Source organism: Nothobranchius furzeri, chromosome 2, assembly GCF_043380555.1.
Source record: "Nothobranchius furzeri strain GRZ-AD chromosome 2, NfurGRZ-RIMD1, whole genome shotgun sequence".
Taxonomy (NCBI): Eukaryota; Metazoa; Chordata; class Actinopteri; order Cyprinodontiformes; family Nothobranchiidae; genus Nothobranchius; species Nothobranchius furzeri.
In genome coordinates this window covers 7,472,660-7,496,678 of record NC_091742.1, presented here as the reverse complement: position 1 = coordinate 7,496,678, position 24,019 = coordinate 7,472,660, and the positions used below count along the sequence as shown (strand labels likewise).

At 42.4% G+C, this 24,019-nt stretch overlaps 1 protein-coding gene and 1 long non-coding RNA gene across 4 annotated transcripts; both read left to right on the top strand.

The window, feature by feature from the left end:
* Nucleotides 1–5,699: 5,699 nt before the first annotated feature.
* Nucleotides 5,700–7,698, top strand: LOC139066321 (uncharacterized). Its single transcript, XR_011519236.1, has 3 exons — nt 5,700–5,805; nt 6,768–6,821; nt 7,578–7,698. It is a non-coding gene; the product is annotated as an uncharacterized lncRNA (long non-coding RNA).
* A 502-nt stretch (nt 7,699–8,200) lies between these two features.
* On the top strand, nt 8,201–23,695 carry hpcal1 (hippocalcin-like 1). Of its 3 annotated transcripts, XM_054748015.2 has the most exons (6): nt 8,201–8,335; nt 8,435–8,540; nt 15,176–15,198; nt 19,545–20,044; nt 21,040–21,145; nt 23,388–23,695. In XM_054748015.2, exons 4-6 carry the CDS (start codon nt 19,667–19,669, stop codon nt 23,483–23,485), a joined length of 582 nt encoding a protein of 193 aa, XP_054603990.1. In that variant the 5' UTR covers nt 8,201–8,335; nt 8,435–8,540; nt 15,176–15,198; nt 19,545–19,666; the 3' UTR covers nt 23,486–23,695. The 3 variants fall into 3 exon arrangements, with proteins under 3 accessions (XP_054603990.1, XP_015802904.1, XP_015802905.1); XM_015947418.3 differs by lacking the exon at nt 15,176–15,198; XM_015947419.3 differs by lacking the exon at nt 8,201–8,335 and having other exon boundaries at nt 8,412–8,540.
* Nucleotides 23,696–24,019: the final 324 nt, after the last annotated feature.

The following is a 24,019-nucleotide window of genomic DNA, read 5'->3' as shown; positions in this document are numbered from 1 at the left end:
AATCAAAAAATCCTTTGCAAAATTGTATCCAGCAAGAGTTTGATGGAAAACTTTTCATTTTTTTATTCTTTTCATTTTGTACCTTGACCATTTTTTTATCTTGTTGCTGCAGACATGTTTTCTGAAGCTTTCATTTGAAATCTGGTAAACATTTGTTCACCTCTGATGTAATCAGTCGCTCCACTCGGTAATGGCAGCAGCAAGAATAAAATTAGCTAGAGAAAACAAACGAGCTACAAGCTGAAATGGAAACCCGGGCCTCGACCAAATGACGGTGAACAGATCTTGTTCTTACAAAACCATTTACTAATAAAGACCAAACAATCAGAGTGATTCTTGGCTCTTTCACGCACACAGGCAGACGTGCAGAAAGCCAGCGCTGCAGCTTTAAGGCCTCTTACCCAATCAACCCTTCAATGTAAAGGTCAACGTTTAAATCACATCAGACCACGGGTCCTATTTGACTTCTGTTACCCGATTTGAAACATTTGTTGTTTTAAAATGCACAGAAGGAAATATTGTGATCAGTTTTTAGGTATTTAATCAGCTGTTACACATGCGTTGCTCACGTAAACAAGCATTGGAAAAAGTAACATCACTATTGATATTTGAATAAAAAAGATTATGTTTCATTTTTTGTTGAATTTTGAACATTTGAACAGCAAAGGTGATTTTTTTAAATATTTTATTTACTAATCTGAATAATTTTGTGCTCTTATTCATCTCTACAGGTCTAATCTGTGTTGTTTTCTTGAAGAATACTACCACCAAATAGATATTTTGTGCATAACAATGATTATTTTGGGCACATCATGCAGAAATAGCTTTCTTTTGTTACATTATTTTGCATGATTGCTGTCTTTTTTCATGAAGAGTCAACAGATAAGAACTCAAATGTACAATATATTTTACTGCTGTAACATAATTCACATGCCTGCATTGAAATATTAGAACAAAATATGAGTTTAAAATGAAACATTTTCTCATTTCATTGCACTGTTTGTGCAGTTTACTGACCTGTTAGTCAATCTGAATGTGCAAATATTGGCTGAAAGTCCAGACACAATGAAGTCATGCTCTGGATATCAGTGTGCAATAAACATGTCCTCCATATTGTTCTGCAGCTTTATCAGGAGCTGACAGAAAGCACTTTAGACCAAACCTAACTGCACTGATAGAACTTTCCCTGAAGACCGATCAAAGTTTACACATTAAGGATAAAACATCTTCACAAAATTAATATTTTGTACAGTTTTGCATGAAAACTGATGCCTCACCAACAAAAAACACCACTTTGAAGGACCTGTTCTGCAAGATGAAAAGACATGCCTGATGTTTCAAGGGACTATATGGAAGTTTGACAGCCAAAACATGTATAGAAATAATAAATGTCTTCTTCATACATTCTCCTGCAATGCCCTGGTCCTGTAGAATGAGCCCTGGCATTTTTACTGTGATTGTCTGTTTTTCTGTAAAATCACAGAAAAAGAGAAATGCTCGGGTCGAGCAGGCTGCTTCATGCGCGTTCACGCTCAGGCATAGCTCGTAGCATTTGCTATCCGTGGTTTTAGCAGCAGAGAGAGAGGTAGTGCCAACTCAGCGGCTTTGTCGCTGTTCCTAACGCCTAGTGACAAACCTAGCTACATTTCTGAGGACCCTTAGCTACTTTCTTCTAGATATTTCCTGCAAATTAGCAAAAAATAGCCATTTTCTCTTCGAACCGTTCTTTGGTTTGACGCTGTTTCAGCTATCATCAAGGATATAAAAGTTACAGATGCTATGAATGTTACTAGAGTGTAGCTCACCTTGTAAGATGTCTGACTCCCATGCAGAAGACCTGGGTTTGATTTTTTACAGTAAGATGCCCACATTTTTATTTGAGACTCGCCGAACGGCATTGAATTCACAGATAAAAAAGATGTGGGTTCAACTTTCATTTTGGAACAATTTTTCAAGCAAGGGAAGGGAATGATCTGAGCATGCAGGAGGACTGACCCGTCATAAACCTTTGTCGGCTGTGCTGAAGAGAAAGGTACAGAACCAAATTATTTAATTAATTAGCTGCGTGTTCTCCTGTCCTCTGGGCCACACACACACACACACACACACACACACACACACACACACACACACACACACACACACACACACACACGGGACTGTCTCAGCTGTTATTTTCGTTAAGGAGTGTGCACTACAGCATGCGCGCCTCGTGCACGAGCCTACTATTCAAGCTGCCGTTACGCTTTTGGCCTGAGGGGGCAATCACGAGCATAAAAATTCAAAAGTCCGTAAAGTCCCTTTAATCTTGAAGATGCAAAAAAGAACTCAGCTGTTTTTTTTATAATAATTATTAAGATGTTATATTTTGTTGAATTGCTTGAAAAATTGCATAAACAGCTCTGCATGTGACTGGTTTCAGAAGCTCTGGTGAGTTTTTGCATGCTGTCAGCAGGATATGCTGTCACCTTATATCTGCATGACAAATGTGCAAAGTGCATTGGATAACATTATAAATGTGCTTTAACGTTTAGCTTGCATATTCTCTGTGTGTCTGTGCTGGATTCCTCCGCCAGTCTGAAGACATACTGAACCTTCTGCAGATTCTCAGTGACAGGTTGTGAGTCTGCTTCTGTTTTGGCCTTTTGAAGGTGTAAAACTGTCCAGATGTTCATGCAACACTTCTTCCTTTGACATTTGGGATTAACTGTGATCGTGAACAGGATGCAGCAACATCCTGCAGAAAATGAATGAATGAACCGCGTCAACTTGTATATTTACAGTAGGACACAAACCTGTTTGGAGATGTGACACAATGTAGGCTATTACAGCTCAAATTCTGCCATGTTATTAATGCATGATGTCATGTAAAGGTTTAATAGAAATATGCACAGAAAAATGAAATAATTGCATTTCTCATGATATAAAAGTGACAGGGAAATGTACAGATGCATAACGATTCTTAATTTAAGATTATTTTCAGTTGAAACCACCTAACACATGATTAAAAAACCTACTCGAACATAAAAAGACCTTCTTCATGATTTCATCATAACAAATGACAGTAAGAGTTTCATTATACCTGGAAAATATTTGGGACGAGGCACTTTCAAAGCAAAATATTCAAGTTACTGTGAAGCCTAGATTTCATTTTTGCAAAAAGGCAGAAACTTTGATTTTTGGCATCTAAGGAAGAACAGAAGCTAACTGGATAGATGTTTTAGATGCAAACGTTACAATTTATTTATCATAATTCATCTTAAAATAAACAAAACATGTTACATGTTACAAAACACAATAAAGTTACCAGAAGATCTTCAATATTGGCAAAAAATAAATAAATAAATTAAAAACCAACTCATTCAGATAAATTATATTTGAGACTTGTTGCATATTTTGCCTCCTCACCTCTGACAACTGAATCTAGAAGTTTCCGAGGACTGCTCAGCTCTCATGCCGAGGCCACAGAGTAATAAAAAGTGCAGTAGAGCAAATGTGATAAGAAGCAGCACCTGGAGTTTCTCAGCGTTTAACGATTCCACTGTCTGGAGGCTAATCAGGTCCTTTCACTTCCTACGTCATACCTGGGGAGAGTTTAAACATATTTCAAAAATGTGATCATTTTGCGGGCTGCGCAGTGACGCAGTGGTTAGAGCTGATGCCTTGCAGCAAGAAGGTCCTGGGTTTGCTTCCCGGCCTGGGATATTTCTGCATGGAGTTTGCATGTTCTTCCTGTGCATGTGTGGGTTCTCTCCAGGTACTCCAGCTTCTTCCCACAGTCCAAAAACATGACTGTTAGGTTGATTGGTCTGCCTAAATTGTCCTTAGGTGTGAGTGTGTGTGATTGTTTGTCCTGTGTGTCTCTGTGTTGCCCAGAATAGATTTTAAGATCCTTCTTCTCACATATAAAGCTCTTAATAATCAAGCTCCATCATACATCAGTGATCTGATTGTTCCACACGTTCCTAACCGAGCACTTCGCTCTCAGACTGCAGGTTTACTGGTGGTTCCCAGAATATCTAAAATTAGGATGGGAGGCAGATCTTTTAGTTATCAGGCTCCTCTCCTGTGGAACCAGCTCCCAGCTTTAGTCCGTGAGGCAGACACTTTGTCTACTTTTAAGACTAGGCTTAAAACATTTTTATTTGATGGGGCCTATGGTTAAAATCTGATGTTAGCCAAAATCTGGACAAGTGGGGGAGTAGAGGGAGGTGGAGTGTACAGTCGGTAAAGACAGCTCTCCCTTGCCCTGCCTCCAACATGCCTACATCTAAATAGGATAGATTATCCAGTTATCTCTGTAGTTATGCTGCTATAGGCTTAGACTGCTGGAGGATACACTGACCACTTTTCACACTCTACTACTTTCTTCTACAATCTGCTCTTTAACTGTATTATTTCCTGTTATTTCAGCTGTTAACTTTATTTTCTCTCTAAGTGTTTTTCTCCCCAGAGGAAGCTACAACGACGTTCTGCTGAGCTGTGGTGGCCTCATGGAGGGGGCTATCGTCTAGCACACTGCTGCTAACCACTTAAACATTCTCCCTCTCCTGATAATAACTTTTTGCTTTCCTTGACATTGGATGTGCTACTACTAGTTTATCTGTTTAATCATAGATCCACTAGGATGAATACAATAAAGTTTATCTCTCACCAAATAGAATATTTACTAAGAAATCACAATATAACTATAGACACATTACTTTGTCTTTGTGTGTGTGTGTGTGTGTGTGTGTGTGTGTGTGTGTGTGTGTGTGTGTGTGTGTGTGTGTGTGTGTGTGTGTGTGTGTGTGTGTGTGTGTGTGTGTGTGTGCGTGTGCTTGTGCGTGCTCTGTCTTCTCGATCCCCAGTGAGTCGTGGAGGATGGCTGCTTATACTGAGCCAGGATTCTCTGGAGGTTTCTTCCTGTTAAAAGGGTGTTTTCCTCTCCACTGTCGCTATATGCTTGGTTAGTATGAGGATTGCTGTAAAGTCATTGACACTAGTCAGTGACTTGACGCAATTTGCTGGGTTCCTTATATAGGAAACATTATTTCTGATTAGCTTAATGAACTGACCTGAATTGGAATGTTTATTATGTGAAGTGCCTTGAGAAAACTCTTGTCTTGATTTGGCGCTATATAAATAAAATTGAATTGAATTGAATTGAATTGAATTGCCAATTGACCGCTGGAGATAGGCACCACCCCCCCACCCCCCACCCACACACACACACACCCGCAACTCTACGTGGACTAAGCGGGTTCAGAAGATGGATGGATGGATGATCATTTTGCCACGACTGAAAACACTGATGTCAGTTTATTGTATAAAAAGCTAAAAACTGAGCAGTTATTAACAATATTTAATAACTGCAGTTGTTACAACTGGTTATTATGTTTAACTGTCAGTTATCTTTACACAAAGAAATACTGTTAACTGTACAAGGCTTCATGTTGATGCAGCAAAAAGGTTGCACGTTTAAATCCCAGCTGCAGACATTCTGCATGGAGTTTGAATGTTCTCCCAGTGACGTAAAATAGGAAAGAAATGCATCACGGAATGTGGAATTCTTGTTAACATACAAACGTTTTATGAAATTATTATAGATCTGTTTTAAATACATGAAAATGTATTTGTTTAATTTATTTGACACCAAACTCTTACAATATTTAACAGACTGGAGGATGTTCCCACAGAACTGCAGCATTATATTGATTCATATAATGAACGATACTCTGCTCATAAGTGGAGTGGGAAGTGACGCCACCATCAGTTCAGCTCTGAGGAAGTTTGCAGCCGCAAACGAAACTGTCAGCAAGCAAGGTAAAAAGAAACCTTATCTGTGTTTTAAAAAAGAACCAACAATGGAATTAGAAATCAGACACAGCAAGAATTCGTACCAAAGATGTATTGATTCATTTTCTGCAAATTAAGTTCTTATGACCAGAAGCTATAACATTTCAGACAATTGTATAAATTTTACACAATTTTTCTAAGCTTGAATATATTTTCTCCTAAATTTTAAAACAACATCATGATTTTGTGCAAAATGTAATTATTTTTATCCACAGATTTATAATTCTTTGTGCACTTGGAAACTTGTTTGCAAAAGAAATCAATAATGTGGGATGGCACTACATGGCACCACTACATCCTCAAAAAGAATACTCTTCAGTGATTGGCTGGAAGAGGATTTTGCCCTCATGAACTCTCTTGATACACAAAAACGTCTTACCTCTTCCCAAAGATATCTAACCAGCTTTACAGACCCACAGCAACAGGGAGGGTTGATAGGAGGAGTATAGTGGCCTCTAGTGGTTAATTAATCCCATTTGGAAATTTACAAGAAATTAGTTCATGCAGTCTGCGATGGAGGTGTCTGCCACTTCTATGTCTCCGTTATAATATCTTTAAATATGATATAGTACAGAAAAGTTGAAACTTAGATGCGTTATAAAAATGGTTGAAATAGTCTCAAATCTTTTTTACTGATTTAAAAACTTTTAAAACTCAACAATTTCCATAACTGAGACTTCATGATTTTAAACCAAAGATTTAAGTAAATAGGTTCATTTAAAAAATGTAAACATGTTTTTTTAATTGGACTAAATGGGAAATTTATGGGAAATGTATTTATTTATTTACATTTTTGTATAAAATATTTCAGATGTCTGTCTGAGGAACATTTAATGTGGATTTACAATAGTTGGACGTAGGTTTTTATAAACTGCATCTTCCTCTGATTTGTACATTAAAATGTTTATTTGACTTTTTTTTTTTTACAGTTTCTTATGCACTGTTACTGGTTGTCCTCCTGCCCCCACATCGGAGTGTGTCTTGTAAGGATAGAAAACCACCTCACCATGTAGCTGCAAACATATTCATCTGAGAGTTATTCAAACACTGAGAGTGTGATCAACTGTATTTTTATTAAATGGATTTTATATGATAGGAGCTAAAACAGCATAAAAGATGGACTTTAATTGTAGATTTAGTTGTGTTTGGAGCATGTAAAAAATGGGGTCTTGTATTCCAGGTCTTGTTAGAGGTGCAGCTTGGTATTTACTGATATGTGGGTTATGAAGGTAAACTTTTCGCTCGGGCTCAGAGTGGTAGATTTTTAACACGTTATTAATGAATCCTGATTAACATGTTAAATCACCACTCCTAGTTTAAACATTTGAGTCTTTATTTTAGTCTTATTGCTATTTAAGTTTTACATTTGAACATGACTTTCAACCTCCACCCGTTAAACTATTTTTTCTCTATATGACTGCAACATAGAGGAACCAGCATTTTAATTCCCTAATATTGCATTTTTGTTGATGTCAGCATTGGGTTTCAAACTGGGTTCAACCAACAGAAGTAATGTCTACTACAATATTACCACCTCTAATACCCCTTCTACCTGTATTGTACTCACAATGAGGTCTGGAGAAACACTCCAAATGCTTACAGAAACAGGTGTCAGGCTTCGGGAGGTTGTACACACACATATACACTCACGGTTAATTATTTATCCACTCATTGAAATGCTGACATACACACCATCATGACTGCTGTGACACTTTGGCAAATGCTTTGTTCTGTCACAGGTGCTGATGGATGAGTCGACTGCGCCTGGAGATAAAAGCTCTGAGTGAGGGCTCATGTGGTGAAATATAAAAAAATACATGAATATTATGTTTTATCATTGCGCACAATTGTGTCCCAAACTAGAAGAATTGATGACGAAGGAAGTAAAGAAAATATTTGGTTGATGTTGATTCCTAATAAATAATCTCCCTCAAGCAGAAAAACAGGAACAGCAATAAAATGAAAGTATCCGTGAATTTATGAAAATGACGAAAAAATATGAAAAGTGTTTTTAACAGATCCACTTTGTTTTGTATTTGATAACCTTTTAAGTGTTTATTTTCCCAAGATTTTCCTTCAAACGTAACGTTATTTTAGATGTAAGCTAATGATACTCATGATAATTTTCCACCGGACGTCGTGAAGTCTGTTTCTTGAGCGATGGAAGCAGCGAGGCTGGACGAAACCATTCTGTTTGTGGGTGTATGTTCGCGTCCACTTCAGCAGCTAAGATCCAAAGCGTTTTAATGATGTACATTTTAAAATGTATTAACTCTTTGTTAAAATTTGCTTGTATTCTCACATGTTGCAAGCTGTAATCATAGGTTTCTGACGGGTTTAATTGTCGATGGAGTGACTCAAACACCCCTTCAGAGATGATTTGGTCGCGTCGGATGAAAACCGAGCTCGTGCCACATCTTCCTCTAATGATAAAGCCACTTCTGGCAGCGCGAGCGAGTCAAACCCGAGCTGCAGGAGCAGCGTACTCGCTAATTAGGTCAAACGCGGTTTTGTTCTTGTTTTTACCCCGAAATAGTCAAACTCACTAGAGCATCACTTATTTTTTCATTGTTTTTTTCTCCATTTTTATCAACAGGAGGTTGACTGATAGTTAACGGTGAAGTTAGACACAACGTGGGAAAGAAAAGCTGAAGAAACTGGACTTTTTAACCGGAAAACCTGCATTTGCGTCTGTTTCCTTGGTAAGTGCGTACATGACATTATTTTTCCATTGTAAAACGTGTCTTTTAGAGCTGGGTCAACTCGTACTGGGCTGCTGAGGTTACTGGGACTACACCCATAGACTCACCACATCTCACCTACACTGGACTGGAAAGTATGTTCAAACAGTCTGAAAATATTTCACAGCACATCTCAACTTCAAATCACATTTTAAGACATTTTTCAAACTGCATGAGATAGAAGTCCCTTTCAGTAGCCTAACACATACAAACCATACAACGAACATAGTGTATATATGGCTTTAAATGTGCAAATAACATTGGAAAAAAAGATGCTCCACATAGTTGTCATAAGCTTTAGATAGTGTATTTTTCCTCCACCAAGGGTGTACACATCTCATTGTGGTAAATATAACATTGGTTACGTATTGTAACCCCAGATTCTGAGTCTAGTTGCAGCTCTTAAGCTAGCTGCTATTGGAAGGATGATCTCAGCATCAGCCAGTCATGAAGAGCTTAAATGTACGCCCACCAATGGTGGGCACCCCTGTGGGTATATAAGTGGAGCGACTCCACTGTTCGCCTCCAATGGCTCTTGGTCCTAACAGAACCAGTGGGGCCATTGGCTTAAGGGCTGCGACTAGACTCATAGAATCTGGGGTTACAATATGTAACAAAAGTTCAATTTCGTCTAGTCTTAGCCCTTAAGCTAGCTGCTATTGGAATAATGCACAACTGGATGGGTTTACGCCACACTGGTTAGCTCAACCAATGGACACACCCACTTGTCTCCTTTTAGCGAGGGTCGCTCAGCCTTAGCCCAGGGCTTAAAAGGCTGAGGCAGCCAGAGAGAAGATGGGGCCCCCACTAAAATATCATCCACAAGAGGATGAAATTCATTCAGGTAGGGCTGATGTGGTGCCATAATGCTTTCACTCAGCCTGCTGAGGTCCAAACACCGAACGAGTGACAGAACCTGAAGACACATCTCGTAAATAATAATGAGTAAAGGAACAGGGTGAAGCCCATGAAGCAGCCTGACAAATGTCTTCCATCGGCACACCACTGTGGAGCACCATAGAAGAGGAAATCCCTCTGGCTGAGTGAGCCCTGAGTGTCTCAGGAGGATCCCGCCCTGATGATGTGTAAGCGAGTGAAATGGCGTCACATAGCCAGTGTGAAAGACGCTGGGTCGACAGCGCTTGCCCAAGGGAAGAATCTCTGTAGTGCACAAACAGGCTTTGTGAGCGGCGAATCCCAGAAGTGCGTGACACATATCGCGCGAGCGCGCGCACCGGGCAGAGAAGGTGGGACGCCGCCTCCTCATCAGAATTATGGGGAGGAGGAAAAAGTCCAGCCAATGAAATTGACCTGAATTTGAAGGAAGTATCAATGTTTTTGGGCACAAAGGCTGGGTTGGGGCATAAAACAGCAGACCCGCCATCTTCCCGGATCCTGAGGCATGCGGGAGCCACTGAGAGGGCGGTTAGGTCGCTCACTCTCTTGACTGATGCCAGCGCCTGCAGCAAGGCAGTTTTGAGTGACAGGAACTTGAGTGAGACTTGGTCCAAGGGTTCAAATGGGGCTTCAGATAAGCCACGCAGAACCACCGTCAGGTCCCACTGGGGAAATGGCGGGCGGGACACAGGTCTGTTCCTTCTGACGCCTTTTAGAAAACGTTTTGTGATGGGTTGATTGAAAACAGATCTATCTCCAAAACCCTGGTGACAGGATGAGATAGCTGCAGCATATGTTTTAATAGTGCTGAATGAGAGGCCCCTGTCCATCAGTATCTGCAGAAACGATAGGACATCCGCCAGCTGGCAGGAGAGCGCTTGAACATTCCACTCTGTGCACCATTTCTGGAAAGCTGCCCATTTAGCAGCATAAGATGTGACGGTAGAAGGCGCCCGCGCACTCTGAATCGTCGCGATCGCATCATGCAGCAGCCCAGAAGCCTCTAAGCGTGACCGCTCAGCGGCCAGACCCACAGCCGTTGGCCTATTTCCGGAGGATGTTTGATTATCCCATCCGCCTGGAGAAGGGTGCCCGCCCTCCACGGAAGCCTCCACGGGGAGCCGGACACTAGCGCTTGCAGGTCTGGAAACCATGACGCAGACAAGCATCTGGGAGCTACCAGAATTACCGAGAGCTGTTCCGACCGAACTCGGTCCAGGATACGGGGAATCAGTGGGACTGGTGGAAACGCATACAGGAGCGTCTGAGGCCAGGGCTGGTATGAGAAGGCATCCACTCCAAGTGGGGGGTGGTCCCGGGGACTCAGGGAAAACCACAGGCGACACTGAGCATTTTTGCGAGCCACGAACAGATCCACAGAGGGTTCCCCGAACTTGATCCAGATCTGTGATATCAGTGCGGGATGCAGACGCCAGTTGGAGTCGCGGGGTCCCCCTCTCGACAGGATGTCTGCTGCCATGTTCAGGAACCCCAGAATGTAGGTGGCTTTGATGGACAGCAGGTGGACATGTGCCCAACACAGTAAATCTGTGGCTACGCGCAATAGTGGGAGGGATCGAACTCCCCCTTGGCGATTTATGTAGGCTGCCGCCACCTGGTTGTCTGTGTGAACTTCGACATGACGGCCCTCGAGAAGGGCAGCAAAATGTCTGATCACATTCCTCACTGTCATAAGCTCCAACACACGTGCGTGTGGGAGGGCCAGCGATCTGCCACCGTATGGGACAAGCACGTCCCCCCCCCCCCCCCCCCCCAACAGAGACGCATCCGTAAACACAGATAAGTGTGACATAGGACGTCCGATGGCAACCCCGTGTGAGAGGATGCAGGGATTGCCCCAGTGAGCGAGGTCACCGCCCACTGAAGGGGGAACCCTCAACATACGTCTCTTCTGACGTATCGGGTGTACCCGGAGGCAGATGAACCAACGCTGTAGGCGTCTCGTGTGCAGTAAACCTAACAGCACCACAGCATGGGCTGCAGCCATCATGCCCAGAAGTTTCGTGACTAACAGGGCTCTCACGATCTTGCGGGGTTGCACGCGGGAGATCACCGTGGTGAGATCTGCCGCTCTCGCCGGAGACAAACGTGCTCTCAGTAGGGAGGCGTTCAGCTCCACCCCAAGAAACACAATCAACTGGCTCTTTTCCCAGTTTATGGAAAACCCCAGGGTTGACAGATGCTCTATTAACTTTCTGGTTTGCTCTGACGCCTCATCCTTGGACCGGGCACATAGGAGCAGATCGTCCAGGTAAAATAAAACCCTCATTCCCGCCATGCGCAATGGCTGCAGAGCGGTCTCCAGACATTAGAAGAAGGTGCGCGGGGCTAGTGAGTAGCCGAAAGGGAGACGATTGAACTGGTATTAAACTCCCTTGAATGAAAAGCGCAGGAACTTCTGATGTTTGGGAATTACTGGGATGTGGAAGCATGCGTCTTTCAGGTCTATTGACGTGAACCAGTCCCCGGAGCGCACGTATTCTAGGACTTGCCTCATTGTTAACATGCGGAAATGCATCACTGCTATGGAGCAGTTGAACAGGGAAAGGTCGAGAATTGGTCACATTCCTCCCGACTTCTTGGGTTCCACGAAGTAGTGGTAGTAAATGCCTGAGAGCTCTTGTCTGCGAGGTACTTGAGAAATGGCGTCCTTGGACAAAAGTTCCCGCAGCTCCAGCTCCAGGGCCTGAGATTGTTCCTGTGACGTGAACGTCGTCTCCACGATCCCGTTGAAGGGAGGAGGAGCGGACTGAAAATGGAGTGTGTGACCGCAATGAATGGTGTCTGATATCCATTTGCTCATGAGACAAAGGCGGCGCCATTCTTGCGCGCGTTCCGACAGCGGACACGTGTTTGAGGTCACGTGAACGACGTCTGAGGACTGGGTTCGCGCCCTTACCGCCGTCGCTCGCACTAGAGAGCTGGGAGCGACCCATGGAGGGCTGCGCTCGAAAGAGCGAGTGTGAAACAGCTGGAAGAGGCTGATCCACACCGCGGAGCGTGGAGTCCACAGATAAAGGACAAGTGGGAGCCGGGCCCGTGCATGGGGATGACAAAGTGTTAGCGGATGGAGCCGCGCACTGTGTCGCTGCGCGTGGTCGCGACAGCGCCATGACATCCCATCCCACCCTACGTTGTGGGGGGAGCGGGATGTGTTGGGCCTGGCTGGAAGCTAGGGCCGGTGCGCAAATGGAGCGCACCCGTACAGCTGGCCGTGTAATATGACTGACTGCGGGAACATGCAGATGTGTTGCAGTGCTTGGTGTGGGGAACATATGTGAGGATTCGGCAGAGGACTGAAGGATTGTGCTCTCTATGTGACGTTTTTTGGGTTTTATTTCAAAACCAAAATCATTCACAGAGTTAACATTACAGTCAGAAGCACACACATTCCCCCCAACGAGTTATTTTCGTGGTTGCTTTCGGCGAGGTTCCTGCGACGGTCACTGCCAAGACAGTGTCTGCTGGCTCTTTCGAAACCGTTGGCCGCCAACTCTCTGGTCCCGCTTCGGCTCCACCTCAGCGGGAGGCTGGCTCCGTGGGGCGGGCGGTGCAGCTAGGCGCCTGAAGTTTCCGCGCCGTTCGTCTCATCCTCTGGAGGAATGGCCGGAGTGCGAGTCTGACCGAGGGTGGACCAGGTCTTGCACTGTGGCTGACAGTTCAACTGACTTCTGAGCCCTCTTGATGACGCTCCTAAGATGGGGACCGAACAGAAGGTCAGAGGTGAGGGGGCCTTCCAGCATCTCTCTGTGCAGGTGTTCAGGAATGGAGGGCAGGGCCTTGAGCCACAAGGCCCGCTGGATAAGGGTCTGCCAGGCAGCAATGGGAGCAGAACTGGTGAGTTTAGCAGCACACAGATTGAGAATGGCCTCTGCAGTTTTAGTAATGATGGTTTTTGACTTGTCAGGAGCGTCAAGCTCTTCCACCATTTTGGAAACGCCAAAGGCAGGAAGGGCGATGTTATTTCCTGCAGCGCCGGTCTGGAAGGCGCACTGGTGTGCGCGATCGGTGAGCCGCGTCAGCAGCTGGTCATGCTTAGAAGCGGGAACTGCTCGCGGGCCAGCGAGGTGGTTCTTGGCACCAAACAGTGAGGCCAAGTCCGGCTCCAGTGGAGGAACGGATGGCCAGCCTTGGTCGGAGAAGCCCTCGACCTTGGTAATGGGCACATATGTGGAAATTGGCGCCTTGAGCTTAGCAGGCTCGGAGAAGGCGGCGGACCAGCAGCTCATGGCAACGGGGAAGCGCAGCCAGATTGGGTCTGGACAGCGCGTCTGTGTTTCCCCGAAAATTCCCGCCAAATCATCTGCTTCAGGCGGAGCCGGCTCTGGCACGGCTAGCCCCGTGCAGACCACAGCCGCGGAGATGATGGCAGGCAGCTCCTGGAGCAGTGCTCTAACTGCTGGCAGGGAGGAGCGAGAAGTAACTGGAGCAGAAGGACCCGCTGAGCGAGGCTCTTCGACCTCCGTGTTGTCCAGGAGGGAAGAAGGGCTATGGCAGCCAGCCTCGTCGTACTCCTCACTGTCGATGACATCGTCCAGTCGGTTGAAGCCAGCCGGCTCCTGGCCGACGTCGAAGAACTTTAAGGCCTTGTCCATCGAGTACATTTCAGCCACCGGAAATTTCTCGTCGGCGGTGGGGGTGAAGTACTCGACCCGGCGGGCCTTTTCAGCCACGGGCAGAGCGGCACAAAACGGGCACGAGGCCTGGGGGGTCAAGGCCAGGCCAGTGTCATGAGCCCCGAGACAGACCTCACACTTGGCGTGCAGGTCGCCGCTGGAGATGGAGCCCGTCTGGCAGGCCAGGCAGGTCCTGGCGTCGCTGGACATGGTAGGTGAGTAGAATGCTTCTTGGATAATTGCTCTTTAAAGGAAGCTCTTAAGCTTGGCTTGAAGAGATAACGGAGGCGAACAGTGGAGTCTCTCCACTTATTTACCCACAGGGGTGCCCACCATTGGTGGGCGTACATTTAAGCTCTTCATGATTGGCTGATGCTGAGATCATCCTTCCAATAGCAGCTAGCTTAAGGGCTAAGACTAGACGAAATAGAACTTAGATATGTGCAATAAAAACAGTGTTTTGAGTTTAGGGTTTAGACAATTTGTTGTCAGCCAAACAAAATCCCTGCAATGCAATCCCTTGTAAATAACAATATATGCTGTTTTTGTTTAGGATTTATAAAATGCAACAATACTGAAATGTCGACTTTGGAAGAAGTTACACTAAATAAAAAAAAAGTTCATCCTGCGAGGGCTACAAACATAAAATCATCTAAATAATCATTATGTAAAAAGGCTTAAGTAACCATGTGAAAATTATTCATTCATACTTTAACTATTCAAACAAACATACCTAAAAATAACCAAAATTATTGCATGTGTGAATTTCAGTATAAGTGTAAATATGTGAAATGAAAATAAAAGCACAGTCAGTCTTCCTCCTGCTCTGCATGTGCCCCAGATTCATAGTTACACTGCCTTGTTTTCATCTGCCTTCCCTTTACTATCCTGTTGCCTTGACGACTGGTGTGTCAGGGGACCTCATCCTGATCCAATGCATGAGTTTATTTTTTTCTCTGATTTGAGTTCAAAAGAAGCAGCGAGAAAATTGGTGGAGAGCTCATTTTCTCATTTTTTTCCTTTCCTTGTACGCTGTACTGACTCTTCACCCACCTGATGCAGCTGTAGCTGGCAGAGGTTCACAGGTACGACGGCGCTGCTCTGATCTTCCACAAAACACATCACCGAAATAGAAAGTGTGCTTTGTCTCTGGGTACTGAAAATGATGTCTAAAATACAAAAAAGGCAGAATGCAGAAAGCACAAAGCGCATTTTGTCGTTTGAAACTGTTAATATGAAATGTTTTAAGTAATCCAGGTTGTGGTTAATACAATTTATAAGGCTAAAAGTTGGCTCTGAAGAAGTCTTGGTGCGCGTTGAAGTATCAAAGAAGGATTAGCTGCTTTTTTTTAAAGATAAAAGTATTTGTTGTGTTACAAAAAAAAACAAACAAAAACAAAAAAACAAAAAAAAAGCAAATGCAAAGTTTAAATACCAAGAAATTATCATGTTTTTTTTTCAATCCCAGATTTTGTCTAAAAACACTCAAAATTCAAAGTAGCACCTTTGCCTATTTCTGTTGCATCACAATCATGCAGTTGTTTTAAAGCATCAAATTATTAATTACGGGTAAACTAATCTTAGCATTTTTCAAGAACTACTTGAATCAAAAGAAATAAACACGTAGAATTTAATTTTTAAGTCAAGATAGCGTCCCGTTTCTTTATGCTCTTGTTTGTTTCATTATTATTAAAGTACTTTTGAAACAACTTGACCAGAGTACCAAAGTGTTTAACTTAACATTAGCCACAAGACAAAAACCACCTATTAATCAATTTAGTTTGAAAAGTGTCTTTAATGGACCAAATGATTGGCAGATTGACTTATAAAAGTAGGGAAAACACAGGTGTTAAAGAGGGCTGCATTCCACTTCTTTAGCAGTACGTGGTTGGCTAACAGACAGACATCACATGTAGACACCCCATAGAGCGGTTGTGCCTATTGGAGCTGGCGTAGCAGTGGGCTGCCATCTTGGATAGATTCCCATTCGCCCACAGTGCATTTATTTCTACTGAGGAAGGTGTTCACTCAACTAAAAAACACACTTTTATTATGCTTTTTTACCATATCAGACATATGGTTTGGCATACATATAAATATAATAAAACAAAAGAAATTAAACTAGAAAATCCCAACAGGTAGGCTAGAAAAGTCAATAGTAATCCAACGTGATCTTTATTCAGTAGTACGCCAGTTGTTGCATAGAAAACATGCATCGTTGCCCACTGCACTGACTCCAGTTGGGTTTGGAAAGTGAGAAACCTATCCAATATGGCTGTTACACTCTCCAGCACCCAATGGGGCGTCAACATGTTCGTGTCTATTGTCTAACATGCAGAATGTTTTATATTTGTTTTAGGAAATGGGTTTACAACCTTGCATTTGGGATGTTTTGGCTAAAAGAACAAGTAAACTCTCAGAGATTATGTCATAAGTTAAAAGTTTTATTGCTTGCCAATTATTGAAGTAATATACTGATACTATGTATATATTTGTATACTATGTGTATATTTGGTAACTAAACCTAAACGAGCACTTTTGTGGACTGCTTGTGTGAAGTTTAGGATTTGTGGTCCAACAAATAAGTTAGTGATTCTGGATTAAAGAAGCCTTCTTGCATTTATGTATTGGTGTGAGGATACATTACCATTAAATAAGTATCATAAGGACAATTTCTTCTGAAATGAGCAATTAGCTAACATAAATGAGACCTTATTAGGTAGCATATTGGTTATGTTTTTGTATTTAGAAGACACTTTTATCCAAAGCAACGTAGACGTTACTTATTCCAGAAAGACAAACCACATTTCTGTGTATTACAATGGAATGACTTCGTTAGAAAAGGCCTGTTACCCTCTTAATTTACAACGAACCAGGCTTTGATCCAATTACAATTTAGCAAAGAACATTTGTCTCCCTACAGTTTCAAAAACACACTCCTCAGAAGTCAATCTAAATATATTAATTCCCTCATGTCTCTTCTTTCTCATCTTTTTTTCCCCTTTGTTTGGCATAAATAAATGAGAATCTGGTTAAAAATAACATCTTTGTTGTGACAGCGTTACACAGGAAATGAGGTGGGCCTGAGAATGGAAAACCAACAATAAAAAATAATCAGAGGTTTACAGAACGCTCCAGCAGCCTTGGGGAGGGGGGTGCACAGCACTGGAGCTTGTGTGAAATGGTCTCATTAGGGAAGGCGACCCAATGGAAATGTTGGGCCGTGCAGACCGGGGATGGCTGTGTGGGGGTTGGGGACAAGGGGAGAAACTGTTGCTGTGTAATTGAGCAGAGCTGGTCTCGAGGGGCTGCTGTGTATCAAGCGATGGACAGACTCCTCATAAATGTTACTGCAACCTTAATTTTCCATGACAGGGAAGGGATGATTCTGCCTGCTAAGGAGGTCATTGGGATGGCGTGTTCTTGATGGCGAGCAGCAAGATGCAGGTTTAAATGGCTGCCTCACATGTTAAAATAGATCAAACTGTGGGCAATTTGTACAAGGCTGTATGAATACAGGAAGGACATTTCCCAAGCACAAATGGAACAACATATTTTAATTATGAGCTGAGGGGAATAACTGTCCCTGTAGGAGGTAAAGAAAGCAAGCCAGGACAGATGAATGACAATCCCTTTGCTAGAGTACACTCTCTCTTTTCCTGTGGGAAGGTTATTTTTGATTTAGCTCCAGAGCTTCTTAAAATATCAGTGCAACACTTCATTTATCCATCATGGAATCTGCTGCCGCTTTGCGTGCTTGAGAGGGTAAAATGTAACGTCCATATTTATGTCTGTTTCTGCTCAGCACTGCACACCGATCAGTCCTGGAAAAGTTCATGTGACTCAGAGCTGAAGAGTCGCTGAAGCTTCCTCATCCTGTTGAACGTTGGAAAGGAAGTACTATGGTCAGGCCCACAGAGCTGCAGGGTATTTATTATCTGGCCAAGATAAAACCAAACCAGGGGAAATGTAGTGTGGAGTAGAGAAATAGTCAGCAAGCTGTCTTACTTGTCTTCAGATTTTCAATAAAAGCAAAACAAATCCATCAAAAACTGGGTAAACGGCCATCTTCAATCTGATCATATTTTAATTTATTCTCAAGATGTAATGAATGACCAAAAAGTACCACAAAATAAATGTCCACTGTAGAAATTAGTGTTTATTATTAAGATAAAAAAAGTTTTCTAATTTTACCTGAACTGGGATGAGGTTGTTGCAGTTCTGTGTGCATTTATGTTGTCCTGTTAGTACTTTAGACCATTTTGAGCTCAATGCAATAACATGAAATAATTCCTGTGGGACAAATAAAAACTTAGTGTGCAGAAAAAAAAACATTGTTCAAATTCCCTCGTTTTTGTTCTTCACCAAAAACGACCAATCTTCTGGAAGTGAGGAAGGACCGATGGGTTCTATTTTATTGGAGTGGAGGTGTAATTCAGAAGGGTATTATGTGATTGAACCTCTGGCATCAGCAAATGGGCTCGTACTGTAAAGCTGGAAATCGTTTTTCTTCTGTGTGCCATACTTTTTCCATTCCTCCTTCCCTACGCCCACACGTCACTTTTTCCTTCCCACTCTCGTTGCTTCCCACCAGATGCAAGTAAAAAATTATCTCTCGTTTTATCCATTTTTTTCCCATGAAATTTTGCAGAAATTTGCTAGTTTCAAACGTTTCACTTTGTTTAGAGAGGTGCACACAATTTAGATTTAATTCTGGATAAAACTTATCATTATTTATTTTATATATTTATTTGCTTGGTTGTGGATGAAGGTGCCCAGTTTAATAATAATATTTTTTTCTGGATGTGTTGTGTTTATGTGTCTCATATGAATTCTCCTGCACACATAAATACACTGAGTTTGCAGAACATACTGTTACCATGGGAACACAATTTAGATAAACGGCAGAAACTAAAGGTGAATAGGTGCAGGTGGCCAAATGCTTTTTTGTCATCATTTGTCTTTCTATTTACTCTGTAAATAAATTCCACCTGCTTAAATTCAGTGTGATTAGCTGTTGAAGGAGCGGATAATTATGGATGTGAATGTCTGTCCCTGTCAGTAACAACAACCTGACCTTTTGGAAAGTTGCTTTATTAAGAATTACGATGCCCCAGGATTCTTGTCCCTTTACCATGCAGGGCAGGGCTCAATGAATTATCACAGTGCCAGAGGGTTATTACTGTATCCATGGAGACCAGGGTACCCCCCACCTGACACACTTATAATGTCCTGATGATGCCAGAGATGTTATCTCTACTCTATATAGTCCGCAAACACCAGATTTCCTTACTCAGTTTGGCAATTTAAGAAATTAATTTGTGGTTTTACAATAAAATGCTGCTAAAGCTGAGATGGATAATTTAACCCAAAAATAAATCATTTATGAAATTCACACAGGCTATTAATGAGAGCTGTTGTTTCCCTGCAGGAGCAGAGGAAGCAGAGCCGCCTTCGGCACAGAGAGCAAAAGTGCAGGAAGGGTGGTTAAAGTGAGAAGAGAAGGTTGAAACACAAGCCCAGCTATCTGCCTGCGTGGGAAAACGCCGCATCATGGGGAAACAGAACAGCAAGCTGCGGCCTGAGGTCCTAAACGACCTGAGAGAAAACACAGAGTTCACCGATCACGAACTGCAGGAGTGGTACCGCGGTTTCCTGAAGGACTGCCCCACAGGCCACCTGACCGTGGAGGAGTTCAAGAAGATCTACGCCAACTTCTTCCCCTATGGCGATGCCTCAAAGTTTGCCGAGCACGTCTTTCGCACGTTTGACACCAATGGTGATGCAACCATTGACTTCAGGGAGTTCATCATCGCACTGAGCGTTACGTCTCGTGGTGGGTTGGAGCAGAAGCTTCGATGGGCCTTCAGCATGTACGACCTGGACGGGAATGGTTACATCAGCCGGGCAGAGATGCTGGAGATAGTTCAGGTGAGAAATAACTAGAGGTGTGTATTGGCAAGAATCTGGCGATACAATATAGATCACAATACAGGCAAGGCGATGCAATATCACAATACGGGTGAGACTATACAAAATATCACAATACTAAAAGCCAGATGATATTTGCAACTTTTAGGACTGAATTTAATTGGAAAACTCTTTCAAAACACATCCAGCATTATTGTGAAATCTCGTCATTCTGTCAGAAGAAAGGCAGTAAAAACATGCTGCCACCTAGCAGTTGTAGTCTGAATTGCACCACTCAGAAGAAGTACAGTAAATGTTTTCATGTAAACCCCCCAGAAAATAAAAATCAACACAGTGCTTAAAATATCGATTCAGTACCATAACCCAAAATATCGATATATTTTAGTGTATCAACACTTTATTACATCTTTAATAGATACTACTTTCAGCATGTTTTGATAAATTTCCTGATTATGAATCCGTTATTCTGAAAGATTCCTTGTGCGCGTTTTATGATGCCGATTTAGGTTCAATCAAAACTTTCAGACGAGCGTTCATGAGTTTAATCTGGGCCATCCCTGCACGCTGCCCTTGGCTGTTTTCCTTATCACTGATGGCGTATTTACTCTTCCAGAATGGTGAGCTGGGCAGCCTGCATGGCCCTATCAGTGTTTCCTCAGCTCGTCATGTTTGCTGATACGAATAAATGTTGAAACAAACTACACTAAACCATCAACATGCTCTTGGTACCATAAAAACCAGTTTTGGGAACTTGAATATACTAGGAGTAATTTCACTAATAGGTGTGTTCTGGGCCAGCAGGTGATTGATCGGAGCATCGTTATCAGGTAGCGACAGAAATCAGGTCACCAAGACAATAGCTTTGAGGGATACAGTACGGTGTTAGATGGGACCAGTTGGTATTGATCCTTCCTTCCTGAAAGCAGTAAATTGTGCAGACAGTCAACAAGATTAAAGATGTACATGACTGCTATCATTATCATCTCCTTTTACAGGCCATTTACAAGATGGTGTCATCAGTAATGAAGATGCCGGAGGACGAATCAACGCCAGAGAAAAGGACAGATAAGATCTTCAGGCAGATGGACATTGATAATGATGGTAAGAGTGGTGTGACGTGTGATGTGCTACCACTAACACGGTCCTGACATTGTTCATCAGACAGGTCGGTATGACCTCACTCCTTTAAGAACTGTGATGTCAGAGCACCCACTTGTTACACTAGTTGTTGTTATGGTGCTAACCAAAGGTTAGCTGCCAGAAAAACAAAAAAGATGGACGCGTCTGCTACAGCTGTCATGTAAAAATACACGCTTTTGGAAACTCACTCTTCTAGATGTGACATAGAAGATGCGAGTGCTTTTATTTAGTCATTTTTAACATCACAGATGCACACCTAAACAGCAGCAGCAGCCTAAAATAGATCCAGCAGACCAAAATAAACACAAAGACTGTTAAATATAACAAGTATAAACTTGATGCATTACATAAACCAGACTTTAGACACCACTTACTGTCTTGCGGTTTGCATTCTTGTCTGCAGATTCTCACCGATGCTGCAGGTTTGACTTTTAGGGAGTAAAGTTACATCTGTGTGTTCTGTCTTACGGTTTAATGTAGTACCTCTCAGATATTGAAACCTGGTATTCTGGTGCTTGACATCAGCTTGCTTTGGAGCAAAAGGTTCTCACACGTTGTGTCAGCAATGAGCCTCAGACAGGTTTTATGACATCACATGGATGGAAAAACCAGCTGCAGCAGCAGGGAATGTATAAAACACTAGTAACTCAACAGAGAACCAATATCACACGGTGCTTTCTCAGCAGATATTCAGAGTAGATGAACCAGAGTTTAGCGCAGCAAAACACCAGACAGTTATTTTCCTTGCAGCCCTTTTCTTACTACCAGAGCTTTAAGGTTATTTAGTTACAATCTATTCCACATCTGAAAACCTCCTGGCTGTTCCTCCAACCAGACTAAAAACCAAAGGGGACAGGGCCTTTCAGTCGATTGCCCCCAGACTTTGGAACAGTCTGCCTTCAAATCTCCGTCTCTTGAAATCTGTAGAGGTCTTCAAAAAACATCTTAAAACTCACCTTTTCATCCAGGCTTTCCCCCGCTAAATATTCTAAAAGATGGCTTTGTTCTTGTTCACACCTTGACTTTGTTTTTACTCCTGATTTTGTTTACTATTGTTGTCACTGCTATTGTTTTTATGTTTTTATTGCTTTGAGGTATTTGCCCTGATTTTACTCACATTGTACAGCGCTTTGTGAGATATATCTGTGAAAGGCACTATATAAATAAACTTTACTTACTTACTTACAAACCATTAAAACACAAACGATGCATGTGTTCTTAAAACGGCAATCTGGAGATTTCCCCCTTTCAGGAATTATGCATCATTTTTAGTAGAGATGCACTGAAAATTCGACCACCAAATATTTCCAACTTTCGGACAAAAACCGACCCCCCCCATCACACTTTTTGGTCATTTATGGTTTTCGGCCAAAAGTCCTAAATCACCAAAACATCGTAACCATAAATGCTATGGTTATAATAACTGACATAATCATTTATTTTGGTGCTTCGGTTTTTGGTCTTGGTTTCCACATTTTCGGTTTCTGCCAAGAATTTTCATCTTGGTGCATCACTATTTGTTAGAAATCCGTAAAAGTGAAAGTCTTACGCTGTACTGTGATTTATAGTACGCAATACTCAATGTATGCAAATGTCTATTTTTTTTCTAAGCCTGCCCCTCATTCCATAGAGCCCCATGTAATCTGTAATCTCCTCACATACAGATGTAAATCACAGAGCGTGCACGGGGGTTGCTGGAATATCTGGACTGATGCAGAGTTGGTGACATTTTTTATCCCCTCTGTCCGCCTGGAAACACCTCCTTTTGGCACATTTTAAAATCAGAGGTGTGGGTGGAGTAAGACTCTGGTAGGAGGGTGGCTTGCTCTTTAAGGTGTAATACATTGTTCCCCCTCTAGATGGTGCCCTCTAAGAAACTCCAGATCTCTGCTTTAAATTGTAGCATGCATCAACATATATTCATAGTTTTTACAGGTGTTGCAAAGTTTTTGCAAGAAATATACTTAAAATATTTAAAGCCAGCCTGCATTTTATCATTAAATCAGCTGCAGACATAATTTGGTGCAAATTAAAACAACAAACTTGCACAAAGTCTGGCAGGTGTACCTTGACTTGATTTTTAAAATGTCACACACTTTTCAAGTTCATTACCAGAAATCCGACGCTAGAGCTTTATTTTTCTGAGTAGCTGCTGCTGAAGTTGCTCGTTTCCTGCTGATGAAACAGCTTCTCTGCTCCACAGGTAGGTTGTCTTTGGAGGAGTTCATTAAAGGTGCCAAGAGCGACCCGTCTATCGTCAGACTGCTGCAGTCGGATCAGGGAGCTTCTCATCAGTTTTGAGGACATGAACACACACACACCTTGAACACACCAACGTGTATCCAGCCTTTTACTGTTCCACAGCCTCCAATTTAACACTCCTGTTTACATTGATGTATATTTCTCTTACAAGTGTGGCTCCTTTGTGGACTTTAATGAGCTTTTGAGTTGGTTTTCCTTATTTTTGTGCCTTTTTAAAACTCTTTCCACTCAAGTAAAGTGCCAATAATGCATGTTTGTATTGACTGGATGATACCTTACAAGTACTGGGGTCACTAATGTTATAAGAGGAAGTAAATAACTCCCGTAAGAGTTAAATTCAACTGGACAGTTGAACTGTGGCTGAAGTCCTTCTGAAGATCTGCACACCTGACACTGCATGTGCTCACAACTCTGCTAGATGTGTTTTATTAGATATTGTGAGATTATGTTGATGAGGAGGCTGTGATTGTTTTTATTCTTTTATTTTTGTAACAAAAATGTAATTTTGTTTTCACACAGTTGAAATAAAATTGTGTAAGAAAAATCTACACAAGTCCCGTAGAATCCCCGTGT